At 47.7% G+C, this 23,035-nt stretch overlaps 1 protein-coding gene across 2 annotated transcripts in view; it reads left to right on the top strand.

The window, feature by feature from the left end:
- The window catches only part of LOC134533265 (proteoglycan Cow), a 348,711-nt gene that overhangs the window by 232,260 nt on the left and 93,416 nt on the right, over positions 1–23,035 (top strand). For both annotated transcript variants that reach the window (XM_063370705.1, XM_063370704.1), the window contains exon 3: positions 13,904–14,006. In XM_063370705.1, the coding sequence (XP_063226775.1) occupies positions 13,904–14,006 (103 nt within the window). The remainder of the gene's footprint in view (positions 1–13,903; positions 14,007–23,035) is intronic.

Raw genomic sequence — 23,035 nt, forward strand, 5'->3', positions numbered from 1 at the left:
CTGCTGGCAACTCCCCACATCCTGGCGTCGACTCCTGCTGCAAGCTGTACTGCTGGCAACTCCCCACATCCTGGCGTCGACTCCTGCTGCAAGCTGTACTGCTGGCAACTCCCCACATCCTGGCGTCGACTCCTCCTGCAAGCTGTACTGCTGGCAACTCCCCACATCCTGGCGTCGACTCCTGCTGCAAGCTGTACTGCTGGCAACTCCCCACATCCTGGCGTCGACTCCTCCTGCAAGCTGTACTGCTGGCAACTCCCCACATCCTGGCGTCGACTCCTGCTGCAAGCTGTACTGCTGGCAACTCCCCACATCCTGGCGTCGACTCCTCCTGCAAGCTGTACTGCTGGCAACTCCCCACATCCTGGCGTCGACTCCTCCTGCAAGCTGTACTGCTGGCAACTCCCCACATCCTGGCGTCGACTCCTGCTGCAAGCTGTACTGCTGGCAACTCCCCACATCCTGGCGTCGACTCCTCCTGCAAGCTGTACTGCTGGCAACTCCCCACATCCTGGCGTCGACTCCTGCTGCAAGCTGTACTGCTGGCAACTCCCCACATCCTGGCGTCGACTCCTGCTGCAAGCTGTACTGCTGGCAACTCCCCACATCCTGGCGTCGACTCATCCTGCAAGCTGTACTGCTGGCAACTCCCCAGATCCTGGCGTCGACTCCTGCTGCAAGCTGTACTGCTGGCAACTCCCCACATCCTGGCGTCGACTCCTCCTGCAAGCTGTACTGCTGGCAACTCCCCACATCCTGGCGTCGACTCCTGCTGCAAACTGTACTGCTGGCAACTCCCCAGATCCTGGCGTCGACTCCTCCTGCAAGCTGTACTGCTAGCAACTCCCCACATCCTGGCGTCGGCTCCTCCTGCAAGCTGTACTGCTGGCAACTCTCCACATCCTGGCGTCGACTCCTCCTGCAAGCTGTACTGCTGGCAACTCCCCACATCCTGGCGTCGACTCCTGCTGCAAGCTGTACTGCTGGCAACTCCCCACATCCTGGCGTCGACTCCTGCTGCAAGCTGTACTGCTGGCAACTCCCCACATCCTGGCGTCGACTCCTCCTGCAAGCTGTACTGCTGGCAACTCCCCACATCCTGGCGTCGACTCCTGCTGCAAACTGTACTGCTGGCAACTCCCCAGATCCTGGCGTCGACTCCTCCTGCAAGCTGTACTGCTGGCAACTCCCCACATCCTGGCGTCGGCTCCTCCTGCAATCTGTACTGCTGGCAACTCCCCACATCCTGGCGTCGACTCCTCCTGCAAGCTGTACTGCTGGCAACTACCCACATCCTGGCGTCGACTCCTGCTGCAAGCTGTACTGCTGGCAACTCCCCACATCCTGGCGTCGACTCCTGCTGCAAGCTGTACTGCTGGCAACTCCCCACATCCTGGCGTCGACTCCTCCTGCAAGCTGTACTGCTGGCAACTCCCCACATCCTGGCGTCGACTCCTCCTGCAAGCTGTACTGCTGGCAACTCCCCACATCCTGGCGTCGACTCCTCCTGCAAGCTGTATTGCTGGCAACTCCCCACATCCTGGCGTCGACTCCTGCTGCAAGCTGTACTGCTGGCAACTCCCCACATCCTGGCGTCGACTCCTCCTGCAAGCTGTACTGCTGGCAACTCCCCACATCCTGGCGTCGACTCCTGCTGCAAGCTGTACTGCTGGCAACTCCCCACATCCTGGCGTCGACTCCTCCTGCAAGCTGTACTGCTGGCAACTCCCCACATCCTGGCGTCGATTCCTGCTGCAAGCTGTACTGCTGGCAACTCCCCACATCCTGGCGTCGACTCCTCCTGCAAGCTGTACTGCTGGCAACTCCCCATATCCTGGCGTCGACTCCTGCTGCAAGCTGTACTGCTGGCAACTCCCCACATCCTGGCGTCGACTCCTCCTGCAAGCTGTACTGCTGGCAACTCCCCACATCCTGGCGTCGACTCCTGCTGCAAGCTGTACTGCTGGCAACTCCCCACATCCTGGCGTCGACTCCTCCTGCAAGCTGTACTGCTGGCAACTCCCCAGATCCTGGCGTCGACTCCTGCTGCAAGCTGTACTGCTGGCAACTCCCCACATCCTGGCGTCGACTCCTCCTGCAAGCTGTACTGCTGGCAACTCCCCACATCCTGGCGTCGACTCCTGCTGCAAACTGTACTGCTGGCAACTCCCCAGATCCTGGCGTCGACTCCTCCTGCAAGCTGTACTGCTGGCAACTCCCCACATCCTGGCGTCGGCTCCTCCTGCAAGCTGTACTGCTGGCAACTCCCCACATCCTGGCGTCGACTCCTCCTGCAAGCTGTACTGCTGGCAACTCCCCACATCCTGGCGTCGACTCCTGCTGCAAGCTCTACTGCTGGCAACTCCCCACATCCTGGCGTCGACTCCTGCTGCAAGCTGTACTGCTGGCAACTCCCCACATCCTGGCGTCGGCTCCTCCTGCAAGCTGTACTGCTGGCAACTCCCCACATCCTGGCGTCGACTCCTGCTGCAAGCTGTACTGCTGGCAACTCCCCACATCCTGGCGTCGACTCCTCCTGCAAGCTGTACTGCTGGCAACTCCCCAGATCCTGGCGTCGACTCCTGCTGCAAGCTGTACTGCTGGCAACTCCCCACATCCTGGCGTCGACTCCTCCTGCAAGCTGTACTGCTGGCAACTCCCCACATCCTGGCGTCGACTCCTCCTGCAAGCTGTACTGCTGACAACTCCCCAGATCCTGGCGTCGACTCCTCCTGCAAGCTGTACTGCTGGCAACTCCCCACGTCCTGGCGTCGACTCCTCCTGCAAGCTGTACTGCTGGCAACTCCCCAGGTCCTGGCGTCGACTCCTCCTGCAAGCTGTACTGCTGGCAACTCCCCAGATCCTGGCGTAGACTCCTCCTGCAAGCTGTACTGCTGGCAACTCCCCACATCCTGGCGTCGACTCCTGCTGCAAGCTGTACTGCTGGCAACTCCCCAGATCCTGGCGTCGACTCCTGCTGCAAGCTGTACTGCTGGCAACTCCCCACATCCTGGTGTCGACTCCTCCTGCAAGCTGTACTGCTGGTAACTCCCCACATCCTGGCGTCGACTCCTCCTGCAAGCTGTACTGCTGGCAACTCCCCACATCCTGGCGTCGACTCCTCCTGCAAGCTGTACTGCTGGCAACTCCCCAGATCCTGGCGTCGACTCCTGCTGCAAGCTGTACTGCTGGCAACTCCCCACATCCTGGCGTCGACTCCTGCTGCAAGCTGTACTGCTGGCAACTCCCCACATCCTGTTGTCGACTCCTCCTGCAAGCTGTACTGCTGGCAACTCCCCAGATCCTGGCGTCGACTCCTGCTGCAATCTGTACTGCTGGCAACTCCCCACATCCTGGCGTCGACTCCTCCTGCAAGCTGTACTGCTGGCAACTCCCCAGATCCTGGCGTCGACTCCTGCTGCAAGCTGTACTGCTGGCAACTCCCCACATCCTGGTGTCGACTCCTCCTGCAAGCTGTACTGCTGGCAACTCCCCACATCCTGGCGTCGAGTCCTCCTGCAAGCTGTACTGCTGGCAACTCCCCACATCCTGGCGTCGACTCCTCCTGCAAGCTGTACTGCTGGCAACTCCCCAGATCCTGGCGTCGACTCCTTCTGCAAGCTGTACTGCTGGCAACTCCCCACATCCTGGCGTCGACTCCTCCTGCAAGCTGTACTGCTGGCAACTCCCCACATCCTGGCGTCGACTCCTCCTGCAAACTGTACTGCTGGCAACTCCCCAGATCCTGGCGTCGACTCCTGATGCAAGCTGTACTGCTGGCAACTCCCCACATCCTGGCGTCGACTCCTCCTGCAAGCTGTACTGCTGGCAACTCCCCAGATCCTGGCGTCGACTCCTGCTGCAAGCTGTACTGCTGGCAACTCCCCACATCCTGGCGTCGACTCCTCCTGCAAGCTGTACTGCTGGCAACTCCCCACATCCTGGCGTCGGCTCCTCCTGCAAGCTGTACTGCTGGCAACTCCCCAGATCCTGGCGTCGACTCCTGCTGCAAGTTGTACTGCTGGCAACTCCCCAGATCCTGGCGTCGACTCCTCCTGCAAGCTGTACTGCTGGCAACTCCCCACATCCTGGCGTCGGCTCCTCCTGCAAGCTGTACTGCTGGCAACTCCCCACATCCTGGCGTCGACTCCTCCTGCAAGCTGTACTGCTGGCAACTACCCACATCCTGGCGTCGACTCCTGCTGCAAGCTGTACTGCTGGCAACTCCCCACATCCTGGCGTCGACTCCTGCTGCAAGCTGTACTGCTGGCAACTCCCCACATCCTGGCGTCGACTCCTGCTGCAAGCTGTACTGCTGGCAACTCCCCACATCCTGGCGTCGACTCCTCCTGCAAGCTGTACTGCTGGCAACTCCCCACATCCTGGCGTCGACTCCTGCTGCAAGCTGTACTGCTGGCAACTCCCCACATCCTGGCGTCGACTCCTCCTGCAAGCTGTACTGCTGGCAACTCCCCACATCCTGGCGTCGACTCCTGCTGCAAGCTGTACTGCTGGCAACTCCCCACATCCTGGCGTCGACTCCTCCTGCAAGCTGTACTGCTGGCAACTCCCCACATCCTGGCGTCGACTCCTCCTGCAAGCTGTACTGCTGGCAACTCCCCACATCCTGGCGTCGACTCCTGCTGCAAGCTGTACTGCTGGCAACTCCCCACATCCTGGCGTCGACTCCTCCTGCAAGCTGTACTGCTGGCAACTCCCCACATCCTGGCGTCGACTCCTGCTGCAAGCTGTACTGCTGGCAACTCCCCACATCCTGGCGTCGACTCCTGCTGCAAGCTGTACTGCTGGCAACTCCCCACATCCTGGCGTCGACTCATCCTGCAAGCTGTACTGCTGGCAACTCCCCAGATCCTGGCGTCGACTCCTGCTGCAAGCTGTACTGCTGGCAACTCCCCACATCCTGGCGTCGACTCCTCCTGCAAGCTGTACTGCTGGCAACTCCCCACATCCTGGCGTCGACTCCTGCTGCAAACTGTACTGCTGGCAACTCCCCAGATCCTGGCGTCGACTCCTCCTGCAAGCTGTACTGCTAGCAACTCCCCACATCCTGGCGTCGGCTCCTCCTGCAAGCTGTACTGCTGGCAACTCTCCACATCCTGGCGTCGACTCCTCCTGCAAGCTGTACTGCTGGCAACTCCCCACATCCTGGCGTCGACTCCTGCTGCAAGCTGTACTGCTGGCAACTCCCCACATCCTGGCGTCGACTCCTGCTGCAAGCTGTACTGCTGGCAACTCCCCACATCCTGGCGTCGACTCCTCCTGCAAGCTGTACTGCTGGCAACTCCCCACATCCTGGCGTCGACTCCTGCTGCAAACTGTACTGCTGGCAACTCCCCAGATCCTGGCGTCGACTCCTCCTGCAAGCTGTACTGCTGGCAACTCCCCACATCCTGGCGTCGGCTCCTCCTGCAATCTGTACTGCTGGCAACTCCCCACATCCTGGCGTCGACTCCTCCTGCAAGCTGTACTGCTGGCAACTACCCACATCCTGGCGTCGACTCCTGCTGCAAGCTGTACTGCTGGCAACTCCCCACATCCTGGCGTCGACTCCTGCTGCAAGCTGTACTGCTGGCAACTCCCCACATCCTGGCGTCGACTCCTCCTGCAAGCTGTACTGCTGGCAACTCCCCACATCCTGGCGTCGACTCCTCCTGCAAGCTGTACTGCTGGCAACTCCCCACATCCTGGCGTCGACTCCTCCTGCAAGCTGTATTGCTGGCAACTCCCCACATCCTGGCGTCGACTCCTGCTGCAAGCTGTACTGCTGGCAACTCCCCACATCCTGGCGTCGACTCCTCCTGCAAGCTGTACTGCTGGCAACTCCCCACATCCTGGCGTCGACTCCTGCTGCAAGCTGTACTGCTGGCAACTCCCCACATCCTGGCGTCGACTCCTCCTGCAAGCTGTACTGCTGGCAACTCCCCACATCCTGGCGTCGATTCCTGCTGCAAGCTGTACTGCTGGCAACTCCCCACATCCTGGCGTCGACTCCTCCTGCAAGCTGTACTGCTGGCAACTCCCCATATCCTGGCGTCGACTCCTGCTGCAAGCTGTACTGCTGGCAACTCCCCACATCCTGGCGTCGACTCCTCCTGCAAGCTGTACTGCTGGCAACTCCCCACATCCTGGCGTCGACTCCTGCTGCAAGCTGTACTGCTGGCAACTCCCCACATCCTGGCGTCGACTCCTCCTGCAAGCTGTACTGCTGGCAACTCCCCAGATCCTGGCGTCGACTCCTGCTGCAAGCTGTACTGCTGGCAACTCCCCACATCCTGGCGTCGACTCCTCCTGCAAGCTGTACTGCTGGCAACTCCCCACATCCTGGCGTCGACTCCTGCTGCAAACTGTACTGCTGGCAACTCCCCAGATCCTGGCGTCGACTCCTCCTGCAAGCTGTACTGCTGGCAACTCCCCACATCCTGGCGTCGGCTCCTCCTGCAAGCTGTACTGCTGGCAACTCCCCACATCCTGGCGTCGACTCCTCCTGCAAGCTGTACTGCTGGCAACTCCCCACATCCTGGCGTCGACTCCTGCTGCAAGCTCTACTGCTGGCAACTCCCCACATCCTGGCGTCGACTCCTGCTGCAAGCTGTACTGCTGGCAACTCCCCACATCCTGGCGTCGGCTCCTCCTGCAAGCTGTACTGCTGGCAACTCCCCACATCCTGGCGTCGACTCCTGCTGCAAGCTGTACTGCTGGCAACTCCCCACATCCTGGCGTCGACTCCTCCTGCAAGCTGTACTGCTGGCAACTCCCCAGATCCTGGCGTCGACTCCTGCTGCAAGCTGTACTGCTGGCAACTCCCCACATCCTGGCGTCGACTCCTCCTGCAAGCTGTACTGCTGGCAACTCCCCACATCCTGGCGTCGACTCCTCCTGCAAGCTGTACTGCTGACAACTCCCCAGATCCTGGCGTCGACTCCTCCTGCAAGCTGTACTGCTGGCAACTCCCCACGTCCTGGCGTCGACTCCTCCTGCAAGCTGTACTGCTGGCAACTCCCCAGGTCCTGGCGTCGACTCCTCCTGCAAGCTGTACTGCTGGCAACTCCCCAGATCCTGGCGTAGACTCCTCCTGCAAGCTGTACTGCTGGCAACTCCCCACATCCTGGCGTCGACTCCTGCTGCAAGCTGTACTGCTGGCAACTCCCCAGATCCTGGCGTCGACTCCTGCTGCAAGCTGTACTGCTGGCAACTCCCCACATCCTGGTGTCGACTCCTCCTGCAAGCTGTACTGCTGGTAACTCCCCACATCCTGGCGTCGACTCCTCCTGCAAGCTGTACTGCTGGCAACTCCCCACATCCTGGCGTCGACTCCTCCTGCAAGCTGTACTGCTGGCAACTCCCCAGATCCTGGCGTCGACTCCTGCTGCAAGCTGTACTGCTGGCAACTCCCCACATCCTGGCGTCGACTCCTGCTGCAAGCTGTACTGCTGGCAACTCCCCACATCCTGTTGTCGACTCCTCCTGCAAGCTGTACTGCTGGCAACTCCCCAGATCCTGGCGTCGACTCCTGCTGCAATCTGTACTGCTGGCAACTCCCCACATCCTGGCGTCGACTCCTCCTGCAAGCTGTACTGCTGGCAACTCCCCAGATCCTGGCGTCGACTCCTGCTGCAAGCTGTACTGCTGGCAACTCCCCACATCCTGGTGTCGACTCCTCCTGCAAGCTGTACTGCTGGCAACTCCCCACATCCTGGCGTCGAGTCCTCCTGCAAGCTGTACTGCTGGCAACTCCCCACATCCTGGCGTCGACTCCTCCTGCAAGCTGTACTGCTGGCAACTCCCCAGATCCTGGCGTCGACTCCTTCTGCAAGCTGTACTGCTGGCAACTCCCCACATCCTGGCGTCGACTCCTCCTGCAAGCTGTACTGCTGGCAACTCCCCACATCCTGGCGTCGACTCCTCCTGCAAACTGTACTGCTGGCAACTCCCCAGATCCTGGCGTCGACTCCTGATGCAAGCTGTACTGCTGGCAACTCCCCACATCCTGGCGTCGACTCCTCCTGCAAGCTGTACTGCTGGCAACTCCCCAGATCCTGGCGTCGACTCCTGCTGCAAGCTGTACTGCTGGCAACTCCCCACATCCTGGCGTCGACTCCTCCTGCAAGCTGTACTGCTGGCAACTCCCCACATCCTGGCGTCGGCTCCTCCTGCAAGCTGTACTGCTGGCAACTCCCCAGATCCTGGCGTCGACTCCTGCTGCAAGTTGTACTGCTGGCAACTCCCCAGATCCTGGCGTCGACTCCTCCTGCAAGCTGTACTGCTGGCAACTCCCCACATCCTGGCGTCGGCTCCTCTTGCAAGCTGTACTGCTGGCAACTCCCCACATCCTGGCGTCGACTCCTCCTGCAAGCTGTACTGCAGGCAACTCCCCACATCCTGGCGTCGACTCCTCCTGCAAGCTGTACTGCTGGCAACTCCCCACATCCTGGCGTCGACTCCTCCTGCAAGCTGTACTGCTGGCAACTCCCCACATCCTGGCGTCGACTCCTGCTGCAAGCTGTACTGCTGGCAACTCCCCACATCCTGGCGTCGACTCCTCCTGCAAGCTGTACTGCTGGCAACTCCCCACATCCTGGCGTCGACTCCTGCTGCAAGTTGTACTGCTGGCAACTCCCCAGATCCTGGCGTCGACTCCTCCTGCAAACTGTACTGCTGGCAACTCCCCACATCCTGGCGTCGACTCCTCCTGCAAACTGTACTGCTGGCAACTCCCCACATCCTGGCGTCGACTCCTCCTGCAAGCTGTACTGCTGGCAACTCCCCACATCCTGGCGTCGACTCCTCCTGCAAGCTGTACTGCTGGCAACTCCCCACATCCTGGCGTCGGCTCCTCCTGCAAGCTGTACTGCTGGCAACTCCCCACATCCTGGCGTCGACTCCTCCTGCAAGCTGTACTGCTGGCAACTCCCCACATCCTGGCGTCGACTCCTGCTGCAATCTGTACTGCTGGCAACTCCCCAGATCCTGGCGTCGACTCCTCCTGCAAGCTGTACTGCTGGCAACTCCCCACATCCTGGCGTCGACTCCTCCTGCAAGCTGTACTGCTGGCAACTCCCCAGATCCTGGCGTCGGCTCCTCCTGCAAGCTGTACTGCTGGCAACTCCCCACATCCTGGCGTCGACTCCTCCTGCAAGCTGTACTGCTGGCAACTCCCCACATCCTGGCGTCGACTCCTCCTGCAAGCTGTACTGCTGGCAACTCCCCACATCCTGGCGTCGGCTCCTCCTGCAAGCTGTACTGCTGGCAACTCCCCACATCCTGGCGTCGACTCCTCCTGCAAGCTGTACTGCTGGCAACTCCCCAGATCCTGGCGTCGACTCCTCCTGCAAGCTGTACTGCTGGCAACTCCCCACATCCTGGCGTCGACTCCTCCTGCAGACTGACACCAGTTTACGTTCAAAACACAGTGTTGTCTTTTTGTTGTGGTTTTTATCAAGTTATCGTGACGCTAATAATGTTCGCAGGCTTTCACGGCCATTGTTTGAAGTAGCTCGGCTTCTGGGTTGTAGCCGTGTCCTTGGCGAATAATTCACCGAAGTTTCGGTCGACATTGCAGTTGCCATCATCAGGGAGCAGTTACCTACTCAAGTACTACAGTAGGTAACTACTACATTAGGTAACTGCACCTTGTTGATGGCGACTGCAATGTCGACCGAAACGTCGGTGAATTATTCGCTAAGGACACGGCTACATACCAGAAGCAAAGCTACTTTATCGTTACGCTGACTGGTTTGGCACTCACTGGTTTCTCTAAAACGCTGATCTTTTCGTCTTTCTGTAAAGAAACACACTTTGTAATCTGTAAACTGATGAAAAAAATTATCAATTAAAAGAGGTTTATTATGGCAATGATAGACAAAGCAGGCGTCAACACTTTAGAAAAATGGGCTCTAAGTTCGATAAGGGTTAAAAACCTTTACCTTAAAGCATGTGCAATGAGTTATAATTTCTTATAGTCAGTGTCACAAAAAATTGCCTTCCTTTCGCTACACATTTGTAAGTTTATTTATGTTTGTTGTTGCTCAATCTTCACACAGAAGTTTCGTTATCTCGAATTCGTCGTTCCAAAATCTTCAGTTATCTTCGTTCCTGGGCTCTGTCCGCTGAGGAATAAGGAAGTATTGTAAATACTGATTGAGTTTGAACTGCAAAATGTGTTGCCAGCTTTGATAGTGTTGCTCTAGGAAGGAAGGGGTTTCAGAACAGACATGAGCAAACAGTTCCAAACTATTCATCATGTCTTGGGGCTTGTCGCCTGTGGCTTTTAACCAGCTCAATAGAGCGAAGGAGCACAGTACTGCTGCATGAAACTCTAAAAGTCGATTTCTATCATTTCTATGTACTTACGTTGTAAAATATTCAGATAATCTTCCTAAGCAAAAACGTAGGTCTTTTAACCTAATATCCACTTATCGACCGAGCGAAACGAGGTCTCCATTGAAATCTAGAGCAATCGGCTTTTGAATGTACAGGAGATATGTAAGTGACTTCGTCATAATATTTGGTAGGTAGGCAGGTATGGACAAAGAAATTTTTAAGTTCATGTATGAGAAAAATGATCTAGGTTTTCTTGACATATTTAATAAATACATATGTAGCTTTCAAAAATCCAATGCACAACTTTAATTTCTAGCTTCAAATCCAAAGAAGTTAGTGGCCATAGATATTATGGTACTACGTGCCACAAAGTAAACTAAAGAAAGAACAATAAATTAACTGTAACTGAAATACTATCTCTACTTCTGCTGTAAGAATGTATTCGTTGCTTTAAGTTTTTAAAAAATTCTGTATTTTAATATCTACTTTTTTTTAGTATTTTGACAGTAAATATTGTAAATATTAGTTATTAGTTGTGGGGCTTAAATTTACAAAAAAAAAAAAAAAAAAAAAAACGGAACATCACGAGATCTCTGTTCATTGTGAACTACTAGTGATAAAATTCCTATTCATTTAAGTTTTTCCTAAACAATTGTAGGACAGATATCGTAGTTGTGTGAAAAATATCTTAAGCTTAGTGTTCGAAGGATTCGATATTCGAGGAAAACAATTTGAACAAAAATATTAGAGAAAAGAAAGTAAATTATATATTCAACATTGATTAATTTTGAAGCTTACTTGGTCAGTTTCTTTCTTCGAATATATCTTGTTATCATTTCCCCAGATATTATACTTTAAACATATATTTATATAAATGAAATTACAGTAGGCCTATGTAATGATTCTGGAAACTCAGTTTGTGAAACAACCATTCAAACAGTAGAATGTTTCAACACCATTGTTAATATTTGTAATTTGTTGACAGCTAGATTCGTATTCGAGGGGTGTATTCGAGGTACTCTATGGGATTCGGATTCGAGATTTGGTTTTGAGTAAATTGAGATTCGACCCGTCACTAATGTACGCTATCATCATCCCTGTATTTGTCTTCAGTGAATTCCTGAAGAATGTCTTGCAGAGTAGATATCTGAAGCCTGGCCAGTAGGATTGGTACTTGCGGGTCTCTGACGTCATTGGTGACGGAAGGTTCGTCTGCGGTGTGGTGGGTAGTCTGGGCTTCTAATGATAACGCCAAATTGTGTAGCAGCGGCATGGCAGTCTAAGCAGTGCCGTAGCCCAGAATTTACTTAAGGGGGATGTGTGTGTGTGTGTGTTCTATAATGGTATTGGCACTTACACCTTGACCAATTTTTCTAAAATTCAATGTGTGACACTTGTATTTATAAATCCAAATATATTTTTTTTTTCAGAGTCTTGAAAGACACAAATTAATTTAAAACATTCTATGTTAAGCTATTTCATCTTCTGCATTGTAGAACTTGTTAGTCATTCCTTAATAGTTCAAGGAGCATCTGAATGCCATAGACAACTACCCTCTCCCCTCCCCCGGACAGAGGACTTGGTGAATGACTTGGCAACACTGTTGGCACCATGGAGTTAGGAATGGCCAGAAGACGGTAAGCTGTGACGTAGTTGAAGTCACATTTTAACCTCGCCATCGCCATATTGTTCCGCCCAAAACATTGTGAGAATGGTGCTTGATAACGTCTGATAATGGTTAGTAAATATGAATTGGAATCTCCGTCGTTAAAAACAGCTACTTCCATGAGAGAAATAAGCGCGTGTTATTACATACGCGCGTTAGAGTTATACTTACTTCGAGCAATAAAAAAACTAACTTTAGTTTTGCATTCAAATCCTTACTATCCGTACTAATATTATAAATACGAAAGTAACTCTGTCTGTCTGTCTGTCTGTCTGTCTGTCTGTCTGTCGCGCTTTCACGCCAAACTACTGAACCGATTTAAATGAAATTTGGTACACAGATAGTCTAGAGCCTGAGAAAGGTCATAGGCTACATTTTTATGCGAAAAAATGGTTGTAAGGGGTTGAAAAGGGGGGGTGAAAAGTTGTATGGAAGTATCCTCATTTTTAGAGCTAGAAGCTTTAAACTTATTTTTTAGGCTGTTGATTCGATATAAATAAATATTATATTCAAAGTTTGTAAATGTTTTACACTCAAGAGTGTAAAATAACAATAGGGAATAGGGGATTAAAGTTTATGTGAAGTTTTATAATTTTGCGACAAGAGACAAAATATTAGAGCTATTTTGATGTAACATTTACGGAGTCATTACAAAAATTGAAACTGAAGTTAACGCGTGTAAGAAACTTGCCAAGCACCGCGCCGTACACAATGAGCGCTGTGCAGCCTAGCTGGTGGGGGGGGGGGGGGGGGGGGGGGGCGCGTGGTACGGCGCGGTGTAGGTGGGGAAATATGCCTAAGTGTGCTTACCCGAACGGGCAGACACGTGAGGGCAGACGACTGTGCCACATGCATGCGAATACTAATTTTTTTATGCTGCAAATTAATTATTATTCACTGCAAATTCATTACAATTCGATTTGCTTACGCGATTTTTTGTTTATTTAATTAATGTTCTTCGTGAAATACAAATAACTTTAAGTTTTTATGTAATAATGTAGTTTATAAAAATGTACTTAAATAAACTCATATTAATACTCTATACCTTATATACTTAAATAATTTAATAAGCTATTTGCAGTAAAACACTGCAAATATCTCATTATAGTATTTATACGTATGTGTCTTATTTGTAAAATAATTAGCCTAAATAGTTAAAAATGCTACCCAAAGACACTATTCCACGCGGACGAAGTCGCGGGCACAGCTAGTAATTAATAGAAATAAAACAATTGAAGTACTGGAGTGATACTATAAATACGGTTGTATACCATAAATACAATCAGATTTTAAAAAAAAATTAAATATATGCTCAGTATTGAACATTAATATAAACAAATGTATGAAATTAATTATTTAATTACGTAAAATAATTTAGATGAATTTTAATTCATAATAAAATTAATAAATATTCTGAAAGTTTATTTTGATTATTTATTAAATAATAATGTAATAAATTATAATTTATAATGCATATAAACTATACATACCGGAACATAACCTCACTTATATAAATACAATTTGTATTACTAATATTTACAATAAATGAATGTTTTTAATGATATGAACCAGTATTCAATATCAATCACTAAAGTATAAAATTTAAAATCATATTTATGATGTTCATTTTTGTAGCCTTTTTTGTATGTAACCTTTTTTTTTTCTTTCATACTGTGAAAATTTTGTTGCATGGTGCGTGCGTAACTTAAAAATTTACTCGTGATTTTTGCATGACGCGCCTGTAGAAGGCGCTGAAAGCTGTTGCCACGGCACAAGCAATGTCTCGGGCGCCACAACGCGGCTGAACGCGCCGTGCAGCAGTGCAGGTCGGCACGAGGCCCGTGCTGCAGCAGTGCTGGCAACTGCGCGGTCTGACGCCGACTTGTGTGCCCGCAGGTGACCTGTGCCACCCGCTCAACTGCAAGAAGAAGGAGGTGTGTCTGCTGGAGGACTCCTTCACCGCCGTCTGCGTCAACAAGAAGGAGCTCAAGAAGGACGGGTGAGTCGCTCTTCTCTTCCTGGTTACCCAAACATGTGATGTATCCATTTAACAACATTTGGGAATTATTCTTTGTGATACACAGGCAGGGCCTGATTTAGGGGAGGGCAACCGGGGCGAAAGCCCCGGGGCCTCCACAAACGGAGGGCCCCCACAATAATTTCATATAATTCTTGTCTCCGATTATATTTATGTATGTTTTTTAAATACTAAGAGAATCTACTTGATTTCATAATAAATTATTTATTGGAAAACTCGACTGAAAAAAATTGTTCATTTTATTTGGAAAATAATTTGGGGCCAGGGGGCCTCCGCTCCTCTGTTGCCCCGAGGCCTCCAGACCTCTAAATTCGGCCCTGTACACAGGTAAAAAATAATAGACTAAAATAATAAAATAATCGAGTATTTTGTTGTATCATGCTTTTTTATGTGCGCAGTGACTACTGGGAAGCTATTCAAGGAACGATGTACAAATAATTTTAACTATTGGAATGTCACTCAGTCATTTACAGTTGCTGGTGTTCTTTTCCAGGACACGGCGAATCTGCAGTTGTTGGATAGCGGAAAAGCCGTGTTTGGGTTAGGTGTTGAATATAACTACAACCACCCCCACAATTAAAAATGGATTTCCCTTAATTCCTTTCAACAAGTTATTCCTTAAATTTGTTTCAACAATGTCCCTGATGTATACTAGACGAGGTGATACAAAAGACTGAGCTGAATCCAGTATCCGTTCGAAAAAAAAACTCGGATTAAGAATCCGGGAATAGATCCCGACACCTCAGGAATGAGAGGCTAACACTCTAAACCTAGTAAGTCTATTAATATATTCGAAGTCTTCCACGGTGTGGAAAAGATTTAGACGTAGGAAAGAACAGGAACCCTAAGAGTCGAGTATTGTGGGTGTAAAAAATTACCCCGTGCGGGGGCAAACAGCCCACGTCCATCTCTACCTGCACCGCCAGTTACAAGCATTGTTTTTCAACACCGCTAACCTTGACTTCGCCAAGGCTACTTGCGTAAACGCGGTAGAGACGCAAAACTAAATTACAAGTTTGATTGGGTGTGCAGTAGGTTATTGCAGCGTTCAAACCAATTACATTATATGCAAACATTTAAATTTATTCCCGATAAATTAGAATACATGAACTACAGATAAATGGAATAAAATATATAAAAAACGACATAAAATTTACAAATGCTATACGTGACGCCCGGCCGTAGCGATCACGTTACCTGCGGCACAAAAACCTTGCCATCGCATAAGTCTAAGTCTGTCCTTCATCGCCGCGCGAGGAAGGGGGGGGGGGGGGAGAGTCCACACGAAATCTTGGCTACCGTCCCAAAAACAACCTCTTCTTTCACCATTAATAAATTAAAGTTTTACTTACATTGGTGCTCGCCGTGCCGTAGAAATTTACCAAACTGTAGCGCCTCGGGTACCCGGGCTGTAGACTGGGCGTAGACGACCATGTTGCACAGTCAAATGGCGCCGGTCGACGCACTTCGGGGCGTGGTGGATTAACACTCGCGACTTGCGAAAAAGTTTAAAATCGTTGATGCGAAATACGTTGCCGTACATTACAGGTTATTCAAAATATAATGCAGCTGATGCGGGCCGCGGCGACGATAACTCCGCGTAGCAGTGTCCATGGTTAACCGTTCATACCGAAGTGTGGGTGGTGTCCCAACTCCCTTGCACGGAGTTACTCTGGGATCCCATATTCACAACTGACCCGCCGTCGGTCAACGCCCGCAAGCTTCTTTTCACTAGACTGCCCAGAGTCCAAACTGTCCGCTCGCCGCATACGTCACACTCCCGTTACGTCATCCACCTCCCTCCGCTAATTTCCCCCTCTTTCATGCGTGGACAAGTCCATTCAGCAGGGGTCAATGGCCGCACGGTAAACCACAGTACTTGATTAAATATTAACTAAAACTAGTAAAGACTTATATAAAAATAAATATAAAAACATTACTTAAAAACATTACGTTAAAATTATAATTAAACATAATTAACACTAAACATAATCACATGAGACACCTGAAGTGTCTCAGTATTAACCCTAAAAAATAAAAGAGAAGCAATTTTTTTAAAACAAAAACACAAATTAGTAACAAACATTGTAATCAGCAATTGCGTATGTCCAAAACTACATCTTGAATCAGTCTTCCCCTTTGCCAGACCCATTCAAAGAATTTGTAATATTTTTCGTTTGCTGTTACATGAGCTCTTTTTAAAATGAATAAGAAAAACACTTATCTTATACTATATTGTTCTATCGTTCCTAGTGTGCTTCTCAGCTAGTTAGTTAAAATTGGTCATTATTAAAACAACAGCGTTGTATTTTTGTTGGTTTCATAGATTACTAGGAGCATAAATACCTAACATTAAAATTAATCCTATTCATAGTTGTAACAAATTTTAAGTGATTTGATTCACTCGTTCATACTAGAAAGAAATATGATCTATATTCGCCAGGGAAGATTATTTGAATGCCATAGAAAGCATTGTAATAGTAGTAGTAGTATATAATAGTTCCTCCGGCGCCAGGCGCAGGCGCGAGGAGCTGGAACCGGAGTCAATGACCGATTGCTCTGACGTCACGGCGGCCATCTTGGATGACCGAGACCTTTGGCCTTGACCCCGGCGGCCATTTGGGATCTGGCATCTTGGATTCGCCATCTTTAAATCAAGCGCCCCACAAATAAATAAATATAATAATAGTCCACAGAGAGACGAAGTCGGGTTTACTACTTATCTCTGATTTCTGGTGCCGGATACTTTCGCAAAGGAACTGCTCGAAAATACACTATTCTTTTGTTACGTTTATTATTTTTCATATTTTTTCTTCAACCTTTTTTAATGTCTTGATTTCAATGCCCGCCATTTTACTTTAACTTCCCCTTGCAGCCTCCACTGCCTCCTACCAAAAAGGGGATGGGGGAAGAGAATAAAAGTTTGTGAACTGACGAGGTTGTAGAAATGTCATACGTAGCACCTATTATTTATATTTAATTATTAATAACAAGGCATTCTATAATATATCTGATTCGCTTAAAATAGCAAAAAATTACAATATTAAATGTTTAAATTGTGGGCAAGTACAATTGAATCCAAAATGGCGTCTTGATTAAGACTCTTTAAAAATGTAAAAAAAAAATTGTAGCAGTTAATGCTTTAGGTGAAAAACAATTGGAAAATGTATTTCCAAAATTCTCGTTACAAATTTTTACTTAACAAAGTTCAATGTTTCAGATACATTTTAATTTTTTTTACACAAATTTGTGTCTGAAACGTTTTTTCTCTGTGTGTATATCTGGCAACAGAGCACACCGAAACTAGAACAGTGCTAATGGCAGAAATCGTCCATTGGAAAGAGAGATTATATGCCCATTTAAATGTACACTACAATCTATGGACGTGCCGCGCTATAGTTGAGGTGCAGAGCAATGCAGTGCGGCAGTAGTACCCCTCCACTTGTGGACCTCACAAACAGAACACTGCCACACGCCTTCCTCCATGTCTCAGTTCGTGTTATCTAGTTGCGTTACTCGATTATGTTCTTTGATTGGTTGGCAAAATCCCTAATTGTTGCAACCATCCGATAGTTACTGCTTACCCCAGCTCGGTAGCTGACTCGGAGCTGAGATCCAGGCCAGCACAGAACTGTGGTCCAAACACGGCTGTGCTTCGTGCGTCGCCCGAGCGGCAGGCGCGTCTCTCGGACAGTGTTGCCACGTGTACCCGAATTACATTGGTACCCGGTACCGAGAAGATCCGCTCGGATACGCAAATGTGCCCGAATTTAGAGAAAATCAAAAGTAAAAAAAAAAATTAAAAATTGGAACAAATAGAATATAAAAACCAATTAAGTTGGAAAACAGTATTGGCTCTGATCATAACGTACTGACATTAAACATCCCCGCCTTTTTGAAAACAGCCTCGGCTACGCTATATTCCAAAGGAACTCCGGAGTATTACAGTATCATGTTACAGTTACTGTCAAGTAAACAGTAGGACGGCGACATCAGGATCAGGGATATTTCTCATTGAGAGCTACACTATTAAATCATAGCCTGACACAAATGCAATTCGCCAAATTTATACGGCAGATAATAATTACAATAATTTTACACCAACCTTTAACCTGAAAATACTATTTTCCACGTGTGGCTAGAATAGTAGTGTTCTGGTTTTCATTATCCATCCCCCCCCCCCTTCCCCATACTCATAACCTCATGATGTATTTTAAAATCCTATACGTGGGCTTTAGCAGGAGAGCCAATATTGTGTATTTAAATATGAAATAAGACAGCAATATTGTGTTTTCATACTTTTGTGTGTGTGTGTGTGTGTCTGAATGACGCCAGAACTGAGGGCTTATTGTACCCGACTGTAGAGGCGAGTGCGCCCAAATGGCGAGTGCTGTGACTGGCTACACTGCTCTCAGCCCCGGTGACGTGACCTCCCGCGCCTTCTACGTCACACCTCGTGACGTCACTCGTGTCCAAACAGCAGTCGACACGGCTTGCTTGCTACTTCGTAGCTGGGCGACTCTGTGCCTGCCCGGTTACCCGATGACCATTGCTTCTCAGACGTGGATACGCTTGTGAAGTCGGTTTCGTAGTCTAGTCGAAATTCGCGACACACAGAAATTCCACGAGACAGGAATTGTGTGCGTTGTGAACAGACGGCAGGTGAATCGACTGAAGCCAGTTAGCGCGTGCTTTCGCAATATCCTGCCAGCGAGGCATTTGTTGAGCTGGCGAGTGTGAATGAGCGTGGCTGTGCAGCGAGAGAGAGGCGCGCATAACCTGTGCGACCGCGTGGAGCTACGACCCTATACAGGTGGTGATGGCAAGCCCTCGAGAAGTTCCATTTCAACCTGTAGCTCTATTGGCTTCAACAATATTAGCCGACATCGTATTTATTTGCATCTTTAATACCTAAATTCTGCAAGAATGTCGTGGCATATGTGACAAAATTACATTCAGAACCCAAAGGAAACAGCAAGCTGAAGAAATGTCGGATCAAAAGACCCTCAAAAATACCCCTCCCCCCCCCCCCCCCAAAGTCTGGCAAATAAAACGAAGTATGTTAAGTTTCCACGTAAACCTAAACGTCTTGGACCCGACTCGTGATTCACGCACTTGTTGGTTGTTTCGTCGTATTCGGTAACATGATGGTCTGGATCCAACATCCGCGGAAGACTATTCCTCGGTGTTCCTGTTGCGTTTTACTGAACAGAGCAACATGTCTGTGCACAACAGGGACCTGTATGTTCCCTCTCGAGGCACAGGGTGCATGCGGACTGCAGATGTTCTCGTGTGGGGCAGACATTGGCTGGACTTCCGTGTTCGAGTCCCGGATACGGCGCGGTTTGTTGTCCGTACAGTGTAAACTTGGTCGCAGACATGTCAAATTCAACTACAGCGAAACAGTTAATAAAAGAGGCATGTAATCGCTGCTGCGTCGCGTGCACGAGTTGGGGTCGTGGACTCGACCCCAGCTCCGCGGCTCCAATCTGGTTTACAAGCACCGAGCCGTAGCCGAGTGTTTGGGCGCCCACCAGATAAGTAGAGACCTGCAAAATTCGCGGTTTCGATTGCCTTCAGGATAGACTGCACATACCCCTGTACACTCGGGCAAATAACGCAATTTCATTGGCTGCCGACTTGTAAGTCGTCTCAGCTGGTTTGTCTGTGATTCGATCCTTCTTTGGTTGAGGGTTTATAACTAGTTGAGATTCGTCCAGATGAACAGTAAGTCAATAGCAAAGTCATCTAAGAGGTATATGTGTTTAAATTCTAGCCTATCACCGAATGAATCCGCGAATTTTGCAGGTCTCTACTGATAAGTAACAAGTCATGAATAGAAGTGGTGAATGAAAATGATTTAAATTTTAGCGTATGTAGCATTGTTTGAAAAGGTCTATGTTTAAAGATATACAGGCACGCAAATCTGTAAGTATACCGAGAATTTCGGGCGTGGGTTTTAACCGTCACGAGTCATCTTGGATAGGGGGAGCTCGTTTGTTGTACACCACCCATATGTCGGTCTGTAAGCATGCAACAAGCATAAAAATATAAAAATATATATATCTAAAGAATGTTTTCCATAAAACATAGTTTTGACGTTTACGTTTATTAATCTCGTTTCACAGTCACGATTTCCAAAGTGCAAAAGCGGGCCCCCTCAGTGAGGAACTTCTTAATTCCAAGGGGGCTGCCCCCCCCCCCCCCCCCCCCCGAGATATATATGCCTGTATATATATGTATACATTGAGTATTGTGTATGTCTGCATTATATATGCTATATAAACACAATCATTATAAAATATTACAATAGATAATAATTTATAATGAGACACTAACAATTAACTTATAATAATAGGTAATAATAATAATAACTACACGATGCCAACATGGACACTGCACCCAAAAAGAATCAACCTTGAAGTGGAAACAAAGTGAAAAGACGTATTGATTTATCCTTGATACACACCGAGATGGTTCAGTTTCAGAAGGGTTACAAGAGTACCAACATACAATTTGAATAATCGCTAATGTAAAGGTTCCAATCGCCTTAAGCCTTTGTGGTTTTCCATGCTACATACACCTAATCAAATAAAAAATTACCAACATATTGCTTTATTGCATTTTAATGATATATCTATACTTTAAGGCAATGCCTATGGGTGTTTTACTATTTTAGCATTGAATTATGTTTTTTTACTATTTTTTACTCTGCAAATCAGTGTTATTTTAAAAAAAAAGCTTACAAATACGTTTTATAAATATGTATGTCGGAAGTATATCGCAAATTTTACTGGTGCAATCATCGAGAATACATCACATAAATGTAACTCTTAGATTAGAAACACAATCATCGATAAATTCTCAAATATTGATATTGTTGCATGCTATATAGAGCTGTATGTGTATGTGTGTGTATGTATATATATTGTCAGTAGTAATGTTAATGAGCATACTGGAACTGGAGTCGGAGTGTGGTGTTTGGTGGCAGTCTGCCATCTTGGATTGTGACGCCACGGCAACCATATTGGATGACCTTGGCCTTCGAACTTGACCTTCACAATTGGCTAGAAATTGCCAAAAACACTCCAAATTGGCCCGAATTCACCCAAATTGCCAGTTGTTAGGGGAAAATATTCCAACAAAAAAATTTGAAAATTCAAAAAATACCATTTTCGAGGGGAGAAAACCTGTAAAAACATTCAAACATTTGGAATTCGAAAAACCTCAAAAGACCTTTGTCTAAGAAAAAACGGAAATTCCCCATCGTTTAGCCGACATTATGATGTTATGGCCGCCATTTTGAATTGTAACGTCATTGTTGCAATTATAGTTACGGTCGCCATCTTTAAAATACGAAATTTGTATCCGATTTTAAAATTAATAAGAAAATTTAACTAATAATAATTTAATTTAAAAATATCCAACACATTAAAAATCGCCCATCATCTTGAAAATCAGTAATTACTATCAAAAATAGTAAAAAAGGTTAAAATTTATAAAGAATTAATTAAGAAAATTTTAATTTAAAAACTCACTTCCATCATGGAGTCCTCGGTTCGACCCATTGAGGGGAAAAAATTCCGACAGATACTTCCTCCACGGAAGCCACCAGCAGACTGACCTCCCACCACTAATGCCAAAGTATATATATCGCCAGCTAGTATGATGTCATGTCCGCCATCTTGTTTTCTTCTGCTGGAGACCTCTATCTTGGATCCAACATATTGTTTTCGTGTGCTAGAGGGCACTACCGCCATGTTAGTTTAATTTTACCCGCTTGTGTGTAATTATTTATTGCCAGGATGCCCGCCTACTTGTCGGCCTTCTTCACTGCAATCTTGGAAATTCATAATTAATCAACTAGAATTTCGGGAAAAATTCCAAAATTTATTTTAAAAATTCTGCAATCAGTATACTGATTGATATGATCGGTTCCTGTCTTTGGTTCAATAATTGATCGATGCAAAAATTTAATTTTATGTAAAAAATATTAATTTAATAAATATTGCACAAAGTCCTGAAAAAGAGTTACATTCGCCTACTACCAGCCTTCAGTAAGCCTATGATGACAAATTAACAAACATATTGGATATTTGTATATATTTACCTAGAAAATCGGAAAAAATTCCAAAAACCATTAAAAAAAAAAACTTGTTATTTTTCGATGGATCTTGTTCTCGGTACGAACTTGGTCAATGCAAAAAATAATAATTTAATTAAAAATACCATACAATTAACACGTTCAAAAATAAAATTAAAAAATAAATATTAAATAAATTCTACACTGCTACAGGAACACTTGCTGAAAGTAAATATCTAACAAACATTTAGTTTTGAATTGGCTTAAACTGACTGATTCTTAGATCCAATCGGTTTAATGAAGACAGAGACCAGTCAGATCCTATTCCTACATAGTCTATCTTTTCAACAGTTTCTCGATACCCTGATTAACAGACTGCTTTACATCCTCAGAACAGCAAATTTGATTATTCACAGTCTTCAAAGCGCACTTCTTCTCACGGTCCTCGATCGGATACTGTTTACTATATAAACAGTACAGCCACAAGTTATATTATAAAGGTCCGTACATTGAGACATCAAATTAACCTGATTGATAATGTTATGCTTGATATCGTCAAGAAAAATACAAATGTCTTTCGACTCACTAAACGTATTCATATAATAGTAGTCTTTCAATGTTCCAGGAAATGCATTTTTAGCCAAGTGAAATCCGTTATCACTTACCTGTAATTCACCAAGCACCGTCTTAGGTTTAGATTAATGTCCAGACCTTATCGAAATCGGTTGCTGAACATCCGTTTTTGTGCTTGTACGCATACAAGTCTTCGACCTAAACCGAGGAGTCGAAAAGTCTGCAGGTAGTTCCGCAGTAGACAAACGGACTTCACCTTTACAGTTTGTAGCATGTCGTCTCAAACTGCCAGTGCGTGTAAACAAACCATGACACTTATCGCAACAAAACTTCA

Source organism: Bacillus rossius, chromosome 6 (genome assembly GCF_032445375.1).
Source record: "Bacillus rossius redtenbacheri isolate Brsri chromosome 6, Brsri_v3, whole genome shotgun sequence".
NCBI lineage: Eukaryota > Metazoa > Arthropoda > Insecta > Phasmatodea > Bacillidae > Bacillus > Bacillus rossius.